The 18218-nt window shown below is 40.5% G+C and overlaps 1 protein-coding gene across 1 annotated transcript; it reads left to right on the top strand.

Moving 5' to 3' along the window:
- Nucleotides 1-243: 243 nt before the first annotated feature.
- Nucleotides 244-18206, top strand: trpc5b (transient receptor potential cation channel, subfamily C, member 5b; the record flags this gene model as incomplete). Its single annotated transcript, XM_079487071.1, has 10 exons — nucleotides 244-630; nucleotides 2079-2600; nucleotides 4715-5051; nucleotides 6389-6528; nucleotides 7154-7476; nucleotides 9728-9923; nucleotides 11733-11942; nucleotides 13960-14001; nucleotides 16612-16701; nucleotides 17406-18206. The coding sequence occupies 10 exons, from the start codon at nucleotides 244-246 to the stop codon at nucleotides 18204-18206; spliced, it is 3048 nt and encodes a 1015-aa protein (XP_079343197.1).
- Between the last annotated feature and the right edge of the window lie 12 nt (nucleotides 18207-18218).

Raw genomic sequence — 18218 nt, 5'->3', positions numbered from 1 at the left:
TTCCGGGGGCCCTATGTACTCTGTATCCCTTTCCCCCCCTCTTATAATGCAACTGGCCAAAAATGAAACATTTATGAAACTGACAAAGTTGAAAAACCGGTCCCTGTAAAATGTCAAGTTTGGCTCTGAACTTTTTATTTCACTGTGTGGCCATGCAATGATATTCTGAAACTTTAACTGACTGTATGTTCATCTTTGCTTAGCTTGCTTTGGACTTGTGTCAGCCTGTGTCGGCACGTCTTTATGAAACCCATGGCGCAGCTGTACTACAAGAGGGCCGACAATTCGCCCTACCGCGACCGCATTCCACTGCAGATCGTCCGGGCCGAGTTCGAGCTGTCAGTGAAGGAACGTGCTTACCTGACGGCGGTGGAGAAGGGTGACTATGCTGGAGTTAAACAGGCCCTTGAGGAGGCCGCAATCTATTACAACATCAACATCAACTGCTTGGACCCGCTGGGCCGCAGCACTCTGCTCATTGCTATCGAGAATGAAAACCTGGAGGTGATGGAGCTTCTGTTGAGCCATGATGTGCACATGGGTGACGCGCTCCTCTACGCCATCCGCAAGGAGGTGGTGGGAGCTGTGGAGTTACTGCTGTCCTACAGGAAGCTGACGGGCGAGAAACAGGTGCGTGATGGTGTTTTCCACGAAGATGAAGGTTTTCATGAGTTAGGCCCTGTCCCAAATGGCGCACTTCATGTGGACTTGCGGTCTCTAAAATAAATTGCTCATTCTCGCCAAGTCTACGAGTCGGTTGTGTGTCCCATTTGTCTTTTTAGCGCTCAGAAGTCTGCTCGCGAGCGCCTCGTTCGTGCCCTCGATTCCTATGAAGCTACCTAACAAGGAATCTTAGTGGATGTCATACACACCTGTATACACAAACATGACTGACACATTTTAAATGCATGTTTGGATAAAATTCTAAATTAATTCATGAAAATTTATTCATTTTTTATTCAAATTCATGCTTATTTATGTTCTATTAAGCCAGCTATTCAAGAATAAAAACTTACTTACTCTAGGTAATAAGCCATGTTTTGTTGTAGATTTATATCTAGTTGTCTCTGGGCTCTGTAAAGCTGAACAACACAGCTTCTGTATTATAGAGAAATGTTAAAAAACAACATATATGCATATTAAGAATGAGTATTGTGTATACAAATAAAAAAATATACATAAGCAGTTGCATAACAAACATAAGTAACTATTGCATAATGCTCGGATGGCATGTCAACATATGAAATACAGAATTACAAAAACCGGTGGTCGACTTCACGTGCTGCTGCGCAGAATCAGCGTATGACAACAAAGTACCGCAAGACTGATTAGAAAGCACCGCTTGCTCTTTCTGGCGTGATGACCTCAAGTCTGTCCCTCAAAATGCACTCCCATGCACCCTTGTGGACTCGTGCCTAGTGACCTATAGGTCTGCACTTCCTGACGTCACCAAGTGTGGACTCGGAGGAGGTCCAAAAGACCGGAGTACTATTTGTACTATGGATTATGAAAACATACAGTAACTCAACATGTTCTCTCTAGCCAATAAAGGAGCATCCGTGCTTCAAAAACAAGTCATTCTGTTGAATAGGATCTGGCTGTAGCTAGCTGACATCGTTTTTTTTATTAAGCTTGTTTGTGTTTAATGGATATCGTAGTATAAAAATGCAGAAATCAAATTGACTTACAGTATCTAGATGAGTCTGTGTTGCAGTATCAGTTTTATCAGTTGTTATCAGGAACTTGACACATTAATGTCACGAGCCGACCAATCACAATCAAGCATTCTAGAGACCTCTGTAGCAAAAACAAAACGTTAATTTAATAGTAACAAAACTTAAAAATAAATGTCTAAACTGAAGACACTTTTTCCCTGATATAATGGTCATAACATTTTAAACATGACAAATATAAACAGTTCATTATAATGAAACGCCACGATGGATTTTGAACTGAGACAAAACATTTTTTTTTTAAAAGCATCAGAATTCAAATCAATGACAAAGATGTAATCCATTTGACAATTATAGCACAATTTTGTTCATACATTATTGCTCCTTTTGTTTTCTCTCATACAGGTACCTTCTCTCATGATGGACACGCAGTTTTCCGAGTTTACACCTGACATTACGCCCATCATGTTGGCCGCCCACACCAACAACTACCAGATAATCAAGCTCTTGGTCCAACGCAAGGTCACTATCCCTCGACCTCACCAGATCCGCTGTGACTGCGTCGAGTGCGTGTCCAGCTCGGAAGTGGACAGCCTGAGGCATTCCCGCTCGCGTTTGAACATCTACAAGACCCTGGCCAGCCCCTCTCTCATCGCCCTGTCCAGCGAGGACCCCATCCTCACGGCCTTCAGGCTGGGCTGGGAGCTGAAGGAGCTCAGCAAGGTGGAGAACGAGTTTCGTCAGGAGTACGACGAGCTCTCGCAACAGTGCAAACTTTTTGCCAAGGAACTGTTGGATCAGGCGCGCAGTTCTCGTGAGCTGGAGACCATACTGAACCACAGCGATGACCACAGCGATGAGCTGGACCCACGCGAGTGCAGAGACCTGGCCAAACTCAAACTAGCCATCAAGTACCACCAGAAAGAGGCGAGGATTTAAGATTTTTACATATATAGTGTAATATATGAACTAATACATTTCTAAAGGCGCGAATGATTGTTCCTGTGCCTTTGTCATGGTCCTGATGCCCGAATTTCATTCTCTCTCAGATCAAGGTCAGGGGTACGATAACTAAAAAACTCACCATAGCATCACAACGAAGGATTAATCCTGGTTTACCACGAGCTCATATTTCCCCTTCAGCATTTTATAAGCAGCTTATGATAGAAATCTGATTAAACTACAATGTTTTGATAGAACTAAGGTCAGTAAAGGGTTCGGAACCACCGCATTAGACTTTTTGATGAATTTTTCGTTCATCATCAACACATCTCCGGCATGCTGAGCGGAGAAAAGGACAGATTTACTGAACCAAGAGATTAAAAAGTTTTCTGAAAGTAAACTGAAACTGTTTGTCTGTGGTTAAAGGAACGGTTGTTTTCTAACCCTGATGGAATAAACTCATCACGAGATGACAGTCAAGTGTGCTATTGCAGCGATTATGAATCATTGTGTTTAATAGAAACAGCAGAATTGGCTCCTTTCATAAAACATAATGAAGCCGCATAGCAATGTAGGTCAGGCAATGTAAGAAAATGAGATGTTATTTAGACAGTTGTTACGGGTAGGCACATCCTTTTACACATGCATTGTGTTCAAAGGAAACATTTCTGAGTAGTGCCAGGATTTATCTGAGAGGGAAATTGTATTTCTCACTGAACGTTTAAGACACAGACTCATCTTTTGCAGGACAGAGCCGGCCCTCATATTTATTTAGAAATGAGTTGTGATTCATTGGATTCGAAACCAGCAGGTACGTTTTGGGGCAAAAGTATATGCTAAATCATTTTTACACGTCATATGCCAAACAAAAGGTTACATACTAAAGAAGCATTTTAACACGCCGTTGTTTCATGTCATTTGTGTTTGTAATACGTTTAGCTTTCAATGTCAAACCTTCAAATTCAAATTTAATCTTAAACTCAATTCAGTTAAGTGGTTTTGGAGCATGGATGACTGATTTGCAACACGTGCCACTTTTCACAGCGCTTGAATCACTCCGTGGTCTCCATCGGATGCAAAATTCGATTTGAAATGGGAATGATAGGAAGAGTAAAAATACAGAGAAGTACACCACTGAGGAAATCAGTCATTTGACCGAATAGTATTGCAACAAACATTTCTATCACTGATATCTTGAATACATGTTCTAAATGCATTTGTATTTGATCTGCCACTATCTGACTTACACTATAAAACTGCCAAATACAGAAATATTAAAGAAAAGGTGCTTCACAAGGTTCTTTGATGCCATAGAAGAACCTTTTTTCCGTAAAGAACCCTTAACATAACTTCAACTTCGGATTATAAAAACAGAAAGAGATCTTTGGCAAAAATGGTTCTTCTGTAGCATCGCTGTGGAGAACCGTTCAAGCATATTTATTTTTAAGAGTGTATGATGAAAAGGAAAATGTAATAAATAACATTATTACATTACATAACATCATCGCTGGCCTTCCAAAACCTTGCATGTCCAAATGCATAGTTTTTCAGGAAACACTGTACTTTTGAAATGATTTGTGTTGACTAAATTGACTTGAGCACTTTTTAATAGTTAGATTTTTGCAAACCCCAGTAAAAAAACATAAACAGTGACTAATAATAAAGATTTATGACAAAAAATGGCAAAATATGGAGATACAAGGTTTCAGAAGGACCGTGATTATAGAAGGAAATACGTATGATTTAAACACAGATTTTATAGATTTTTTATGCCATTACGTATTTTAGTGCAATTCTATTTGTAAGAACTAACTTTAACAAAGATCTTGTAGGTATACATTGACTAATGTCAATGAATGACTGATAATATATATATTTTTTATACATTTTGGGCTGCGTTATACAAATTCAATCATGAATTCTATTATAAAACACTAAACTGCAGTTTCTTTACATGTCACTACAATGAAGTTAAAATTACTATTAATATTATTACCACTACTTTTATTACTTTTTATTATTTACCCAGACACCTCGGTTTTCAGTTCTTGTCCTGAATTTGTACTGATATCAAATATTTCTGTTTTTGCTCGTTGCAGTTTGTATCTCAGCCCAACTGTCAGCAGCTGTTGGCCACACTGTGGTACGATGGTTTCCCAGGCTGGAGGCGACGTCACTGGGCGGTCAAGCTTGTCACCTGTTTCATCATCGGCCTGCTCTTCCCCGTCTTCTCCCTCGTATACCTCCTGGCTCCGAAGAGCACTCTGGGTCTCTTCATCAAGAAACCTTTCATCAAGTTCATCTGCCACACCGCTTCCTACCTGACTTTCCTCTTCCTCCTCCTCCTCGCCTCGCAGCATATCGTGCAAACCGATCTGCATGTGCAGGGCCCTCCGCCAACCATTGTGGAGTGGATGATCCTACCATGGGTTCTGGGTAAGACTGGCACAGCTGAACGTAAACGTAACATTTCTTTAGTAAAACTATTCTTATTAAAAAATTACTTGACTGCATTAAAGGGGCAGTTCACCCAAAAATGACAATTCTGTCATTGTTTACTCACCCTCTTGTCATTTCAGTCCTGTATGACTTTACACACAAAGGAAGTGTGTCTGTTGTCATCTCGGAGCTCTTTAAGTGAAGAAATTACATTGAAATCCATACGGAGAAATGATTGTGCTGTGATGCAAATTGTAAAAATGCTTCAAATATTCATTTAGCTGGAATAATGGAGAAACGTCACTGTGTGATTTTCATTTAGTCGGCTTATTTCTCAAGCAATGAAAGCGGCCTAATGCACGGATAGAGCTGCCGTCTTAGGCCTGTGGTTAAATGATGGAAACCTCATGAATAATTGATACGATCATTTATTATCCTCAAGGCAAAAGCCGAGGAAATCATATCTCAAGCTGCAGTTCACGATTGATTACATCAAGGCTCAATCATAATGGCTTGACGTTTTTTCTCATAAGACCAGAAGAAGCCACAAGTGGACACCTGAAGTCAATTCTGCCGGTTGTGTGAAGGAACAGGTGACATCAGAGAAGATGAAGTTTGCTTTATTCTTGCCAGTATGAAACCAAAATGCCAATCTGGCTGCTCGGTGGACTTTGATGCATACATATCTATTTTGAATCATTTTCAAACCCAATTTCACTATTTCAGGAGGTTGCCATTTTGCATGTGAATCCCACAAAACCATATGATTATAAACCCAGCCTCCGTACCTAATCTCTGATCGTACCAAAACGTCAAACTTGCGTATGTATAGGCCACCTCATAATAATAGTTATGCGTAACAAATGTGGCAAATTGTCATAAAATTGCTGACAAAGAATGTATATGTTCTATATCGATTCTTTTTAAATAGTTTTTTTAAGTCTTTTCTTAAGTAAAAACTTTATTTTTCAAACTTTATTGATGATTTTTGTAGCACATACAGCGAAATAAGACTTTAGCCATTAATGTGTTTGTCAAAACTTCTAAGGGGGTCCCAAAACACCCTAGGGGGTTAAAACCTCAAAACACAAACAACATCAAAACAATCAGCATCAGTTTTGTTACTTTGCATTATACATTTTTACCTTTTACTCACGTTTCACTGGAATCGGTTATGACAAGGTTATAAAAAAAACCTCTTAAGCAACTGAAGATGTCTTTGTGTGTTTTGTGTTACCACAGAAAAACAATAACATGGTAAAAAATGTAGGACTTTTGACTTTGCGCTATATTGAATGCGAGCACTGTTATATTTAGTTTTTAATGTTTTGCAGGTTTCATCTGGGCAGAGATTAAGGAGATGTGGGACGGAGGTTTCACCGAGTACATCCATGACTGGTGGAATCTGATGGATTTTGCCATGAACTCTCTCTATCTGGCCACTATTTCTCTTAAAATGGTGGCTTACTTTAAGGTATGAGACAAATATCAATGATCAGAAATTCACTGTGAAAAATACATTCCAGCAGATGGACTCCAAAAATAAATAATATATTTTGAATTTGTAAAATATTATATAACTTAATATAATAAAATATATAATAAAATAGTCAGTTGTAAAAGAACATGTTTTGCATGTAATTTGAATTTTTTTACAGAATTTAAAAAATCAGAATAAAAAAAATCAGAATTTAAAAAATCAGAATAAAAAAAACTGTAAAATTGTTTAAAATTACAGGTTTTTAAAAATGTTTTCTGTCATACTTTTGTCATACTTGGAACTCGAAACCAGTTTGCTGTTTTATTACATTTTCACCTATGTGCTCCAAAAAGTACAAAAATAAACTTTATATTAATTTGAAACCATACAATAGCTTTATGTAAATAAATCTCCACACAGGGAGTTAAATAAAAATGATTATTTATGTCGATTCGCGATTGACAACACTGAATAAAAATATGGGGCCAAAAACGAATTCATGTTAGCGTGAACGAACACTCCTTAATCCTTCAACAACTGAAATAAAGTTTAATCAACAATCGAATGAATTCTCTTTTCACCACGATTATAAGAAAAATCCTGCATCTCTCTCCATCAGTACAACAGTTCTCGTCCTCGTGTGGATTGGGAGATGTGGCACCCCACCCTCATCGCCGAGGCTCTCTTCGCCATCGCAAACATCTTCAGCTCTCTGCGTCTCATCTCGCTCTTCACCGCCAACTCTCATCTGGGTCCTCTGCAGATCTCTCTCGGCCGGATGCTGCTGGATATCCTCAAGTTCCTCTTCATCTACTGCCTGGTGCTTCTGGCCTTTGCCAACGGCCTCAACCAGCTTTACTTTTACTACGAGACGCAAGCGTCAGACGAGCCCAACAACTGTAAAGGGATCCGCTGTGAGAGGCAGAACAACGCCTTCTCTACGTGAGTCATGTTCAGACATCTGATGAAGTGAAACAATACATTTGTAATGAAAAAAACGATTTAGCATCTGATATTGTCATGATCACGGGGGTGAGACACGGACAGAGGACCCAGGTGCAGAGAGCAGGTATGGGGTTAACAGAAGACTTTAATATAAGATGACAAAGCAAAACCCAGAAGGGGGTAACAGAATAGAACAGGGGAATATAATAACGTGACAAGGCAGGAATAAAACTAACTACACTTAAACAAGACTTAAATAAACTCTGGACATGAACTACAAATAACAAAACTAACAAGACACATGAACTCACCACACAAACCACAATGAACCAGCACACGAAAGAAGACACAAGGGCATTAAATAAGGGACCAAACCAAGAGGGGAACAGGTGTAGGGCATGAATCAATAATGAAGAAACGAGAGGATGGGAACAGAGACGAGACCGGAGAGTGTATGGAAGGCCATACGGGCCATAAATACCTCTCTCCACACAAAACATGGGACTCTGTCATGATCCTGCCACTAAACCAAGAGAAACATGACATGATGCGACAGAATCATGACAGATATGTCATATAATGATACATAGATATAGACTTTGGTGAACTATCCCTTTAGTTGTTTCATGGCTCATTTCAGTAGTTGCAGACGTTGCTCAGCTTTCTTGATAACTGAAATCAAATGGAATGTGATGCGTACATTATAAAGCTCATGCAGTTCATTGGATCAATGAAAATGATATGGCAGAGATTCCACACGCAGTTTGATGCTCACTTCCCACAGAGGTCGAAATGAAAAGTGCAAATGCTCATGAGCTTTGTAAGATTTGGCATCTTAAAAGAAGTCATCTGATCTTGTGACAGCATCTGGTGGCTGTGTAACAGAAGCCTTTCTTTTCCTCAGTAACATCGTAAATGGAATAATACAAATTTGGAGATTTTCCGGAGCAACACTCAAACGGCTGATATTACCCACAACTCACTGTGATAGGAGTTTAGTTGCCTTAATGATATTTAATAAGCAATGCTTCACCGAATGAAAACAAGTACATTATCTGTTTCGTGTAATATTGTCATTATTGACTCGCAGCAACGAGTTTATTTTAGGTTGACTAAAAGTAAAACTTTGAAAGCGTTTCTTTTTATTGAAACCAAATCAAATGTTGGTGTAAAAAAGATTGGAAAGAATTAACTAAGCAAAAAATTTTAATGTTCCCTCAGAAGTAAACAGAAATAAGTTTAATGTACTACATTTATAAAAGTAAACAAAACTAAAATAAAAAATAATGAATCTTATATAGCAACATAAAAAAATAAACAATTATGTAATAAAATGACAAAAGAATATAGCAAAGTTGATAAATATTTAACTAAAACTAAGATACAAATCTAAAAATAAAAGCTCATTTAAAAATATGAATAAAATCGACATAAAACTAGAATCAAAACTAATAACTAGTAAAAACTGTAAAAAAAGCTTTCTGCATTTCACAAAAGTGTAGTTTTCAAGGAAGAAGGGTATTATTCATACCGAGGGTATATTCTCTCTGTTGTATACAGTATTTATAGTGGATGTATTTGGACACCAAAGCCACACTTCATATATTAATATAACATATCACACATCTTTGAGGAAAGGATGCTTTATTCACAACTGACTTCCATTTTTAACCAATTGTTTCAAGGTGTATTTCATCACATTAACTATATATTTGTGAAATAACACGTACTGTATATGATGTTATTCAACAAAATTCATACTGGTTTAAGTCTGTCTATACGGCAGTGTCCGAACCTTTTGATACTATTTTCATAATGTATTTGTAAGATCAATTGATTTTGGATGGTGCAATTGTTGACCTTTCTTACATTTGAACCACTTTTTGATTGTATTAGGTTGAAATGACTTTAAATCTGCACATTTCAAAGTTTAGTATTTCATTTTGCAAAAGTTAGTCTTACATGTCACATGCATACAGACAAGTGAAGCTTTAACTTGGCTCATTCTCAATCTTATACCGCATGAATAAATAAACACATAAACATTACAAATTTAATTTATAGTAAAAGGGAAAATAAAAACAAATTTGCTCATCCTCATGTGATTTTAAACCTGTCAGTTGCTATTCTGCAAACCTGTTATATAATAACATAGAGTGTTTAAATTGTATGTTTTCTTCATGCAGGACATATTTTACACATTTAACTGTGTACATGTCTTTCTGCTTTGCCTTTTTCTCTCCGTCAGGCTGTTTGAGACCCTTCAGTCTCTCTTCTGGTCTGTGTTTGGCTTGTTGAATCTGTACGTTACCAATGTGAAGGCTCGGCATGAGTTCACAGAGTTTGTAGGTGCCACGATGTTCGGCACCTATAACGTCATCTCACTGGTGGTGCTGCTGAACATGCTCATCGCCATGATGAACAACTCCTATCAGCTCATCGCTGTGAGTGACAACCAAAACAAACGCAAATCTATTGAAATTTACAACTGATGATTTTGAAAATTGTATTATATTATAACATATTCATTAACAATTTATTACAAACTATATTAGGCCTACTATGACTTAATTACAAAATACTATATGAGTATTTTGAGATAATGTAATTTTAAAGGAGCAATCTGGAGTTTTTAGCAGCATCTAGTGGTGACGTTGCGGATTGCAACCAACGGCTCACTCCACCGCTCCCTTTCAAAGCACTACAGCGGCTCTCACATAACAAAGATGTCGTTGCGTTTTTGCTTCCTTGCTGAAGGAGTTAACACATTTACGAAATAAGCTCCATTTATAGCTACTGTCAGTGGCGGTGCTGGGGGGGCTTCCTGGGGCTATTAGATCAATTTATGTAATAGAAGGAATAATAAGGCAAGCGAAGGACCCTTGGTGAAAGGACTCAAACCTTGTGCTTGTGGACATGTTATTTTGTCTTAACAGAAACTTGTGAAGTAACAGCCAAACCATACGCCGACTGTACGTTACAGCACGTTCTGTATGTTCATTGCTGTATTCTGCTTCATTTGCTTTTTCAGTTTTTTTTTGTTTAGTTCTTAAAAACGTTTGTTTCGTAGGCTACTTTACACATTGCATAATGTTTTCAACAAAAAAGCACAGCATATAATGTAAACATATAAGCTATAAGCTCTGTGCGCATTCGTTAGCATGTTTCAGGACGGTTAGGCCCGATTCACATTTCATGTCTTTTCCGCTTCCGTAATCGTTAGTTTTAAATGTAGACGCGCGGCAGGCGTGTGCAAATAGGGGGCGACGCGGTCGCAATGCGCATGCGGTGGGTCGCGCACATTTGCTTACCGTCACATGAAGATGAAAAATATGATACTTTTCGGAGTGCCGAATGCGCACCACCGGTAATTTGAAGAGAGAAAGTGGCGCAGCTTGGATTTCCCTGCGGTTTTAGACGCAGAATGTGAATCGGGCCAGAGACAATTGTGCCGGAAATTCCAAGCTGAGAACAGTTTGTAATCGTACCGTGTCGAACCAGGCTCACGTGGAAACATAACTGTAACCATTTCAGACTGTGCTTAGAACGGTTCGGCCCAGTGGTGGAAAAACGCTATATAACTAAATGCACCCATGGGAGAAGTGTAGGCTAATGCACTCCAACAATATTTTTAAGAAGCTGTTATGTATTTAAACGTCACAATTGCATGTTGTCTAGCTAAAGCATTTATTAATTCAATAATTTTATTAGCCCACCCTCTAAACTGTTAAGCCGCCCCTTAGCACCCCCAAGAAAAACGTCCTGGTGCCGGCCCTGGCTACTGTAGAAACAACATGGTGCTTTCCATGCAAGAGCACCGTCGGTGTATTTAGATAGAAATAGCTCATTCTAAGGTAATAAAAACATAACGCTTCATTATGTAAGGTCTTTATACACCTCTGAAGACATAGTTATGTATATTATATTGCATTTCTGTCAATAGTTAGAACCGGCAACCTTCTGACCACAAGCCCAACTCTCTAACCATTAGGCCACAGCTTATTTTTACAGCATTGTGACTTTTTTTCATAGTCCAATGGAATTATATCCATATTTCAGCATGTTAGATAAGCTTACATAAGGTACACTCAGAGTCTTTTCCAACCCTGCATGTGTCTAACATGAGTACTGTTATCCAAGTAAACACAATTCTGAGTTTCACAGCATCCAAAGCCAGAGTCTGGGACACTGTCCCATTTGGCTATTCAAAAAGCTGTCTTCTGTCCAACCGGCCTTCTGTTGTTCTGCTGTAGGATCATGCAGACATCGAGTGGAAGTTCGCACGTACCAAGCTGTGGATGAGCTACTTCGATGAAGGTGGAACGTTACCTCCACCTTTCAACATCATACCCAGCCCAAAGTCTGTGTGGTACCTGTTTGTGTGGCTGCACTCACGTCTGTGTGGACACGAAGAATCCAGACACGAGGACGAGTGTAAACGTGAGAACTTCAGAGAGTTCACGGTATGATATTGAGTGAACGAGCTGAGCACTTTCATACTGTAAGCAGCGTTGGTGGTGTTTTGTAGCTTACACTGACACAATCTGACAGAAACCTACAACAAAACAACATAAGGCCTGATTCACATTTCCCGTCTTTCCCGCGAATTGGGAGCGACGCGGATGCGACCCGCATACAGTGCGGCACGCACAGTTTTCTAGATGGAAATAATTCCAATTTTCAGAGTTCCGCACGCACCCTGCGGTTTCAGTTGAAGAGAGAAAGTGTGAATCGGGCCTTAAAGTACTTTTAGAGGTTCAAAACAAACGCTAAACCAAGCTCAAGGATGAAAATAAACATTCAGAATTATTATATACACCTATTAAATAGCTTTAAGGATGTGCAGATGCAACAAATATTTGGGATTAAACTGAAAGAGCTTGTCTGTTGACTGACCAGACTAGAGTTCCCTAGCTTAGACCGATGGTAGTTGCTAGGCAACCTCTCTGCATCCATTCTGATTCCCCTGACATCCTTCCATCAGTTGAACTTCTGTCCTCTGTGTTGTGGCTCTACTGTTTCTGTAAACTCACCCGCATTCTCCCACACACAATACACAAAATTAACAGTTTTGGGCTTCGAAAATGATTATGTAAGCCTGCCATCATTTATTTTTCCTATTCACAGCCAATGAGCTGCGTTTATTAGGGGGGAGTTATGAGGGATGCATTGTTGGTTTGCAAAAGTGGTCTTTAAAAATGTTTGAAATGCGTCCTGTAATTCATTTGTTGACCATTGTTACTCATAGGGCTGTAGCCCTTCATATTAAAGAGATAGTTCTCCTAAAAATATGTTTTAATCATTTACTGACCCTTCATTTCATTTCAAACCTGTATGACTTTCTTTCTTCTGCAGAACACAAAAGAAGATATATTGAAGAATGTTGGTAACCAAACAACATTGGGCCGTTGATTTCCATTGCATGAACAAAAACACAATTTCTCAAAATATCTTCTTTTGTGTTCCACAGGAAAAAAAAAGAGTCATATGCAGGTTTTGAATGATGTGAAGATGCATAAATGATGCACTTCCCCTTTAAATGCTTATAGTAACAATATACAGCATATAACATTATCATTAACATTATTATCGAATCAACAAGTGTGACTCATTCAGCTATACAGTACCTTTAAAGGAGTAGTTCACCTACAAAATGAAATTCTGTCATCGCCGACCATCTTGCATGGGTAACAATAGAAGTGAACGAGGGGCCGCGCTGTTCTGTTACCAACTTTTTTCAAAATATCTTCTTTTGTTTTCTGCAGAAGAAAGAAAGTCATACAGGTTTGAAATGACAAGAGGGCATGTAAATGATGACAGAATTTTTATTTGTGAAGGTGAACTACTCCTTTAACCAAAGCTTGATGGGGTTAGTTCTTTTTCTATGAATGGGGGAAAGTGCAATGATCCCGCCTTCCGGTAAAAAGAACCAATCATCAATCACCCATGATTTTCTGGAGGAGGCCCTTTGTACAGGGTGTTTTAAGATACAGGATTAATTCATATCTGAAGGTTTTACCAGAAGCACCGATATCGATTATACAGAGTAGTTTCTGATGATATAACCCTACTGATTCTGAAGATTACATTTATATTTGTTTACTTTCTGAATGTTATTGATTCATATATTGACTATTAATATTGAACATGAAACTGCTGATGTTTCTTAACATTTTCTAAACCCTTCTTTTGATAGCCAGGATATGTTGGCCCCGTCAACTGAGAGTGTGATAAATTGCTTGTATTGACCGATACCGATTATTGGCCGATATATCGGTGCTCCGCTACTGTAATGAGAGCCCCAGTTCCCCAGTAATACCCTATTCAAAAAGCACATTTGGGTGTTCTGGTTTTATGTTTTTGGCCATATGCATGTCCTCTAAGGCTTTAACATCAACGTTGCTTTAAATGATCAACATCACAAACCATTAGTAATTTTAATGAATCGTTTGATGAAATAAAATCTCTTCTTTGTTTCAGGAAAGGCATGCAGATAACCTCATTCAGAACCAGCACTACCAGGTGACGCAACTTGTCTGTACCCGTCATATTATGTCATGCATTTCGATCTCAGCGTGCTGGACGCATCCGATTATAGATCATCTTTAGATCCTCGTGTTAACGTTAACAAACGCTAGTTTATTCAAATGAGAAGACAATCATCAGCCTATGGGTGTCATGCATATTAATGAGTTACCAGAGCATTGCTTATAAACAGACTTCAATTATGTAGATGGGATGTTCAAATGAACTGAAGCCGTATACACGATCGCACTGGAAATGAATCCTGATATGCGTGGAACGACGTGTGTATATTCAGCGTTCGCTCTAATCGTGTCACACCTTGTAGCTCATAGTTTGTGTAACTGCAGCATCCCTGCTGATTTATAATGTATTAATACAGAGCGAGTCAGACTCCTGTAACCTCCACCTGCTGCAAGTCACCACGCTTTAATGAACACACATTATCAAAGAACACAGCTGTCATGCTCGGTTACAAAAAAACAGGGATTTCGCAACCACGTATGACAAAGGCGATGGTTTTTGCGAGCACGCAGTTGAATGTAATTGAAAACAGCAAATCCCTGATGTTTGAGAGCTACCGCAGACTCGTCCTTTATTGGATATGCAAATTAATGTTAATGAATGCACGTCCAGATTTTCACTTCAAGCTGATACATACGTATTTCAGGAATATGCCCCAAACTGATTTACACTCTTATTAAACCGGAATCGCTAAATATGCGGTTGCCAGAATTCGAAGCTTGTCACCTTATTACACCCCATCTAGGAATATATCAGAATTTTCTTTGGGGATACAGAAAGTCTTTGTGAATCTTATTTAAAGGTCCAGTGTATGAAACTTAGCGGCATCTAGCGGTGAGGTTGTGAATTGCAACCAGCTGCTTTTTCCATCCATCCTCCCAGCTCCCTTTCGAAGCACTACAGGGGCTGACACAGGACTAAGATGTTGTCACGTTTTCTAGGGCTGCTCGATTGTGAATCTTTTGGAATCGATTCCGATTCCTGGTTTGGGAATCGAAAGAATTGATTCCAAGAATTGATTCCTAGCTGCTGTTTTTGGTCCTGCTCAATTCCCTGTTTTACAACGTTTTTGTAGTGTGTATGTAGATAAAAATCGCTCATTGAAAGATAATATCAGCCTTCCCGGGAAAGTCTATGCCAGTGTACTGGAAAGGAGAATATGGCGGATAGTAGAACCTCGGATTCAGGAGGAACAGTGTGGTTTTCGTCCGGGCCGTGGAATGCTGGACCAGCTCTATACCCTCTATAGAGTGCTGGAGGGTTCATGGGAGTTTGCCCAACCAATCCACATGTGTTTTGTGGATTTGGAGAAGGCATTCGACTGTGTCCCTCGCAGCATCCTGTGGAGGGTGCTTCGGGAGTATGGGGTCTGTGGTCCTTTGCTAAGGGCTGTCAGGTGTCTGTACGACCGAAGCAGGAGCTTGGTTCGCATTGCCGGCAGTAAGTCGGGCTTGTTCCCAGTGCATGTTGGACTCCGGCAGGGCTGCCCTTTGTCACCGGTTCTGTTCGTAATTTTTACGGACAGAATATCTAGGCGCGGCCAGGGGCCGGAGGGTGTCAGGTTTGAGGACCACACGATCTCGTCTCTGCTATTTGCGGATGATGTTGTCGTGTTGGCCCCTTCAAACCAGGACCATCAGCATGCACTTGGACGGTTTACAGCCGAGTGTGAAGCGGCTGGAATGAAAATCAGTACCTCCAAATAGGAGGCCATGGTCCTCAGTCGGAAAAGGGTGGCTTGCCCACTTCAGGTTGGTGGAGAGTTCCTGCCTCAAATGGAGGAGTTTAAGTATCTTGGGGTCTTGTTCACGAGTGAGGGAAGGATGGAACGGGAGATTGACAGACGGATCGGTGCAGCTTCTGCAGTAATGCGGTCGATGTACCGGTCTGTCGTGGTGAAGAAAGAGCTGCAAGGCGAAGCTCTCAATTTACCGGTCAATCTACGTTCCTACTCTCACATATGGCCATGAGCTTTGGGTCATGACCGAAAGGACAAGATCCCAGATACAGGCGGCTGAAATGAGCTTCCTCCGCAGGGTGGCTGGGCGATCCCTTAGAGTTAGGGTGAGAAGCTCGGTCACCCGGGAGGAGCTCAGATAGAGCCGGTGCTTCTCCACATTGAGAGGGGTCAGTTGAGGTGGCTTGGGCATCTGTTCCGGATGCCTACCGGACGCCTTCCCCGGAAGGTATTCCAGGCCCGTCCGACCGGGAGGAGACCCCGGGGAAGACCTAGGACACGCTGGTGGGACTATGTCTCCCGGCTGGCCTGGGAACGCCTCGGTGTCCCCCCGGAAGAGCTAGAGGAAGTGTCTAGAGTGAGGGATGTCTGGGCATCTCTGCTTAGACTGCTGCCCCCGCGACCCGGCCCCGGATAAGCGGAAGAAAATGGATGGATGGAAGATAATAAAAAACAACATTACTTTATGTATAGGTCTTTATACTCCTCTGAACACATGCAGTGTATATTATATTGCATTTCTGTCAATATAGATCCTTTCAAAAATCACCCATTGGGCTTTTAGAGTTATTTTAAGATCAAGGATGTGTACAGTATGTGACGTTTATCCCGTTTGTGGCTGTTTTTAGGAGGTTATCAGAAACTTGGTAAAGCGATATGTTGCATCCATGATCCGCAGCACCAAAACAGATGAAGGCCTGACGGAGGAGAATTTTAAGGTGTGAGGTTTTTTCATCTTAAACCTTTTAGCTGCACTCGAGTCAGGGTGATTGCACTCACAGGTACTTAATGTATGTGAAATATGCACACGCATTTTAGTTGATGACTGTCTGGAAGAAATCTGGATAAATTCTTTGTGGTCCATTTATGAACATTAAGCATTCATATAGGAATTATTTCATGTGCAGTAAAATGTGTAACGTTACTGCATAAAGAAAATTATTTTACAGTTTAAGATCACTACATCTACAACATTTGATTCACACTTGCTTACGGTCAAACTTTCAGACAACAATGTGAAATTAGTTTCATACAATATTAATCTGTATTATTAATCTGTATTATAGATTTCATCATTTCGTTTTTTGTCACTATTTTCTGTATTAATACATCATGTATTTAAGGTAAAGGTGCTTTGCAGCAATGCAAAATTGTGAAGCACTGTAGAAATGGACTATTAAACCAAATCCCTTTTAATTATAAAATTGTTGTAACATAACTTTGACCAAATATTTCCACCCAACTGGCTCATGCCAAAACTCCACATTCCTCAAAATATCGTTTTTTTTTATTCTTTATGTACAAATGTTAAATTTTAAGTGCTCTTCTGATAATCATCATTACCAAATTCTCAAACCAAATTTTCCTGTAATTACATTAAGGTTTAGTCTCCACTAACTGCATTTCTCCGTGGCACATTCAGGAACTGAAGCAGGACATCTCCAGCTTCCGTTATGAGGTCCTTGACCTGCTGGGCAACCGTAAACCTCCTCACCGCACTTCCTCCTCCAGCAGCGAGGCCACTCAAGATGAACCACCCGAGACTGACGAACACAAAGAAGAGGGCGGCAGTAAAGGTGCAGATAACAGTTGCAGCAATTGGGGAAGGTCATGCCGTTCCAAAGCATCAACCTCCTTCACCCAATCTAACAGAAGAAGCAAAGAGTCTCAGTTCAGCGTATCTTCATTCTTCAAGTCCATGTCGGGTTTGGAGAAGAGTGCTAAGGGCGGACCTGAAAGCAACGGCTTGGGAAAGAACACGCCGCCTTCGTTCGTCCACACCAGCAACCGACTGCATCGGTTTTCACGTTCCAAGAAAGACTCACTGCAACGTTTGGGAACACTGATGACGAGAATGAACGGACACATGCCGCAGCAGTCTGCGTACAGCATCTCAGACAGGGTACCGCAAGCGGACTGGCACGGCACCCCGGTGCTGTCCGAGTTAACAAGGAGCGAACTGCATCTGCACGCGCTGGGCCTGAGATCCACAGAGACCGGACAGAACCAGATGCAGTCCGCTTCTCAACAGGCTAACGGAAAGGACTGTCTTCTCCTCGGGACTCACTCACTGCCCCCCCTGCACTGTGCTTCAAGCTTGACCGCCTCCAGCACCCGGCTCCTCGTCTCCAGTGATGACCTGTGCCGGGGCTGGATGGGAACCTGTGACAGTTTGGGTTCTTCAAGCTGGGAACAAGAGGAGTCTATTACAACCCAGCTGTAGAGGTGGAACGGC

The sequence above is a fragment of the Barbatula barbatula genome (genome assembly GCF_947034865.1).
Source record: "Barbatula barbatula genome assembly, chromosome: 22".
NCBI classification, from domain to species: domain Eukaryota; kingdom Metazoa; phylum Chordata; class Actinopteri; order Cypriniformes; family Nemacheilidae; genus Barbatula; species Barbatula barbatula.
Note: the sequence above shows the minus strand (reverse complement) of the source record. Positions and strands in the feature narration are given on the sequence as shown.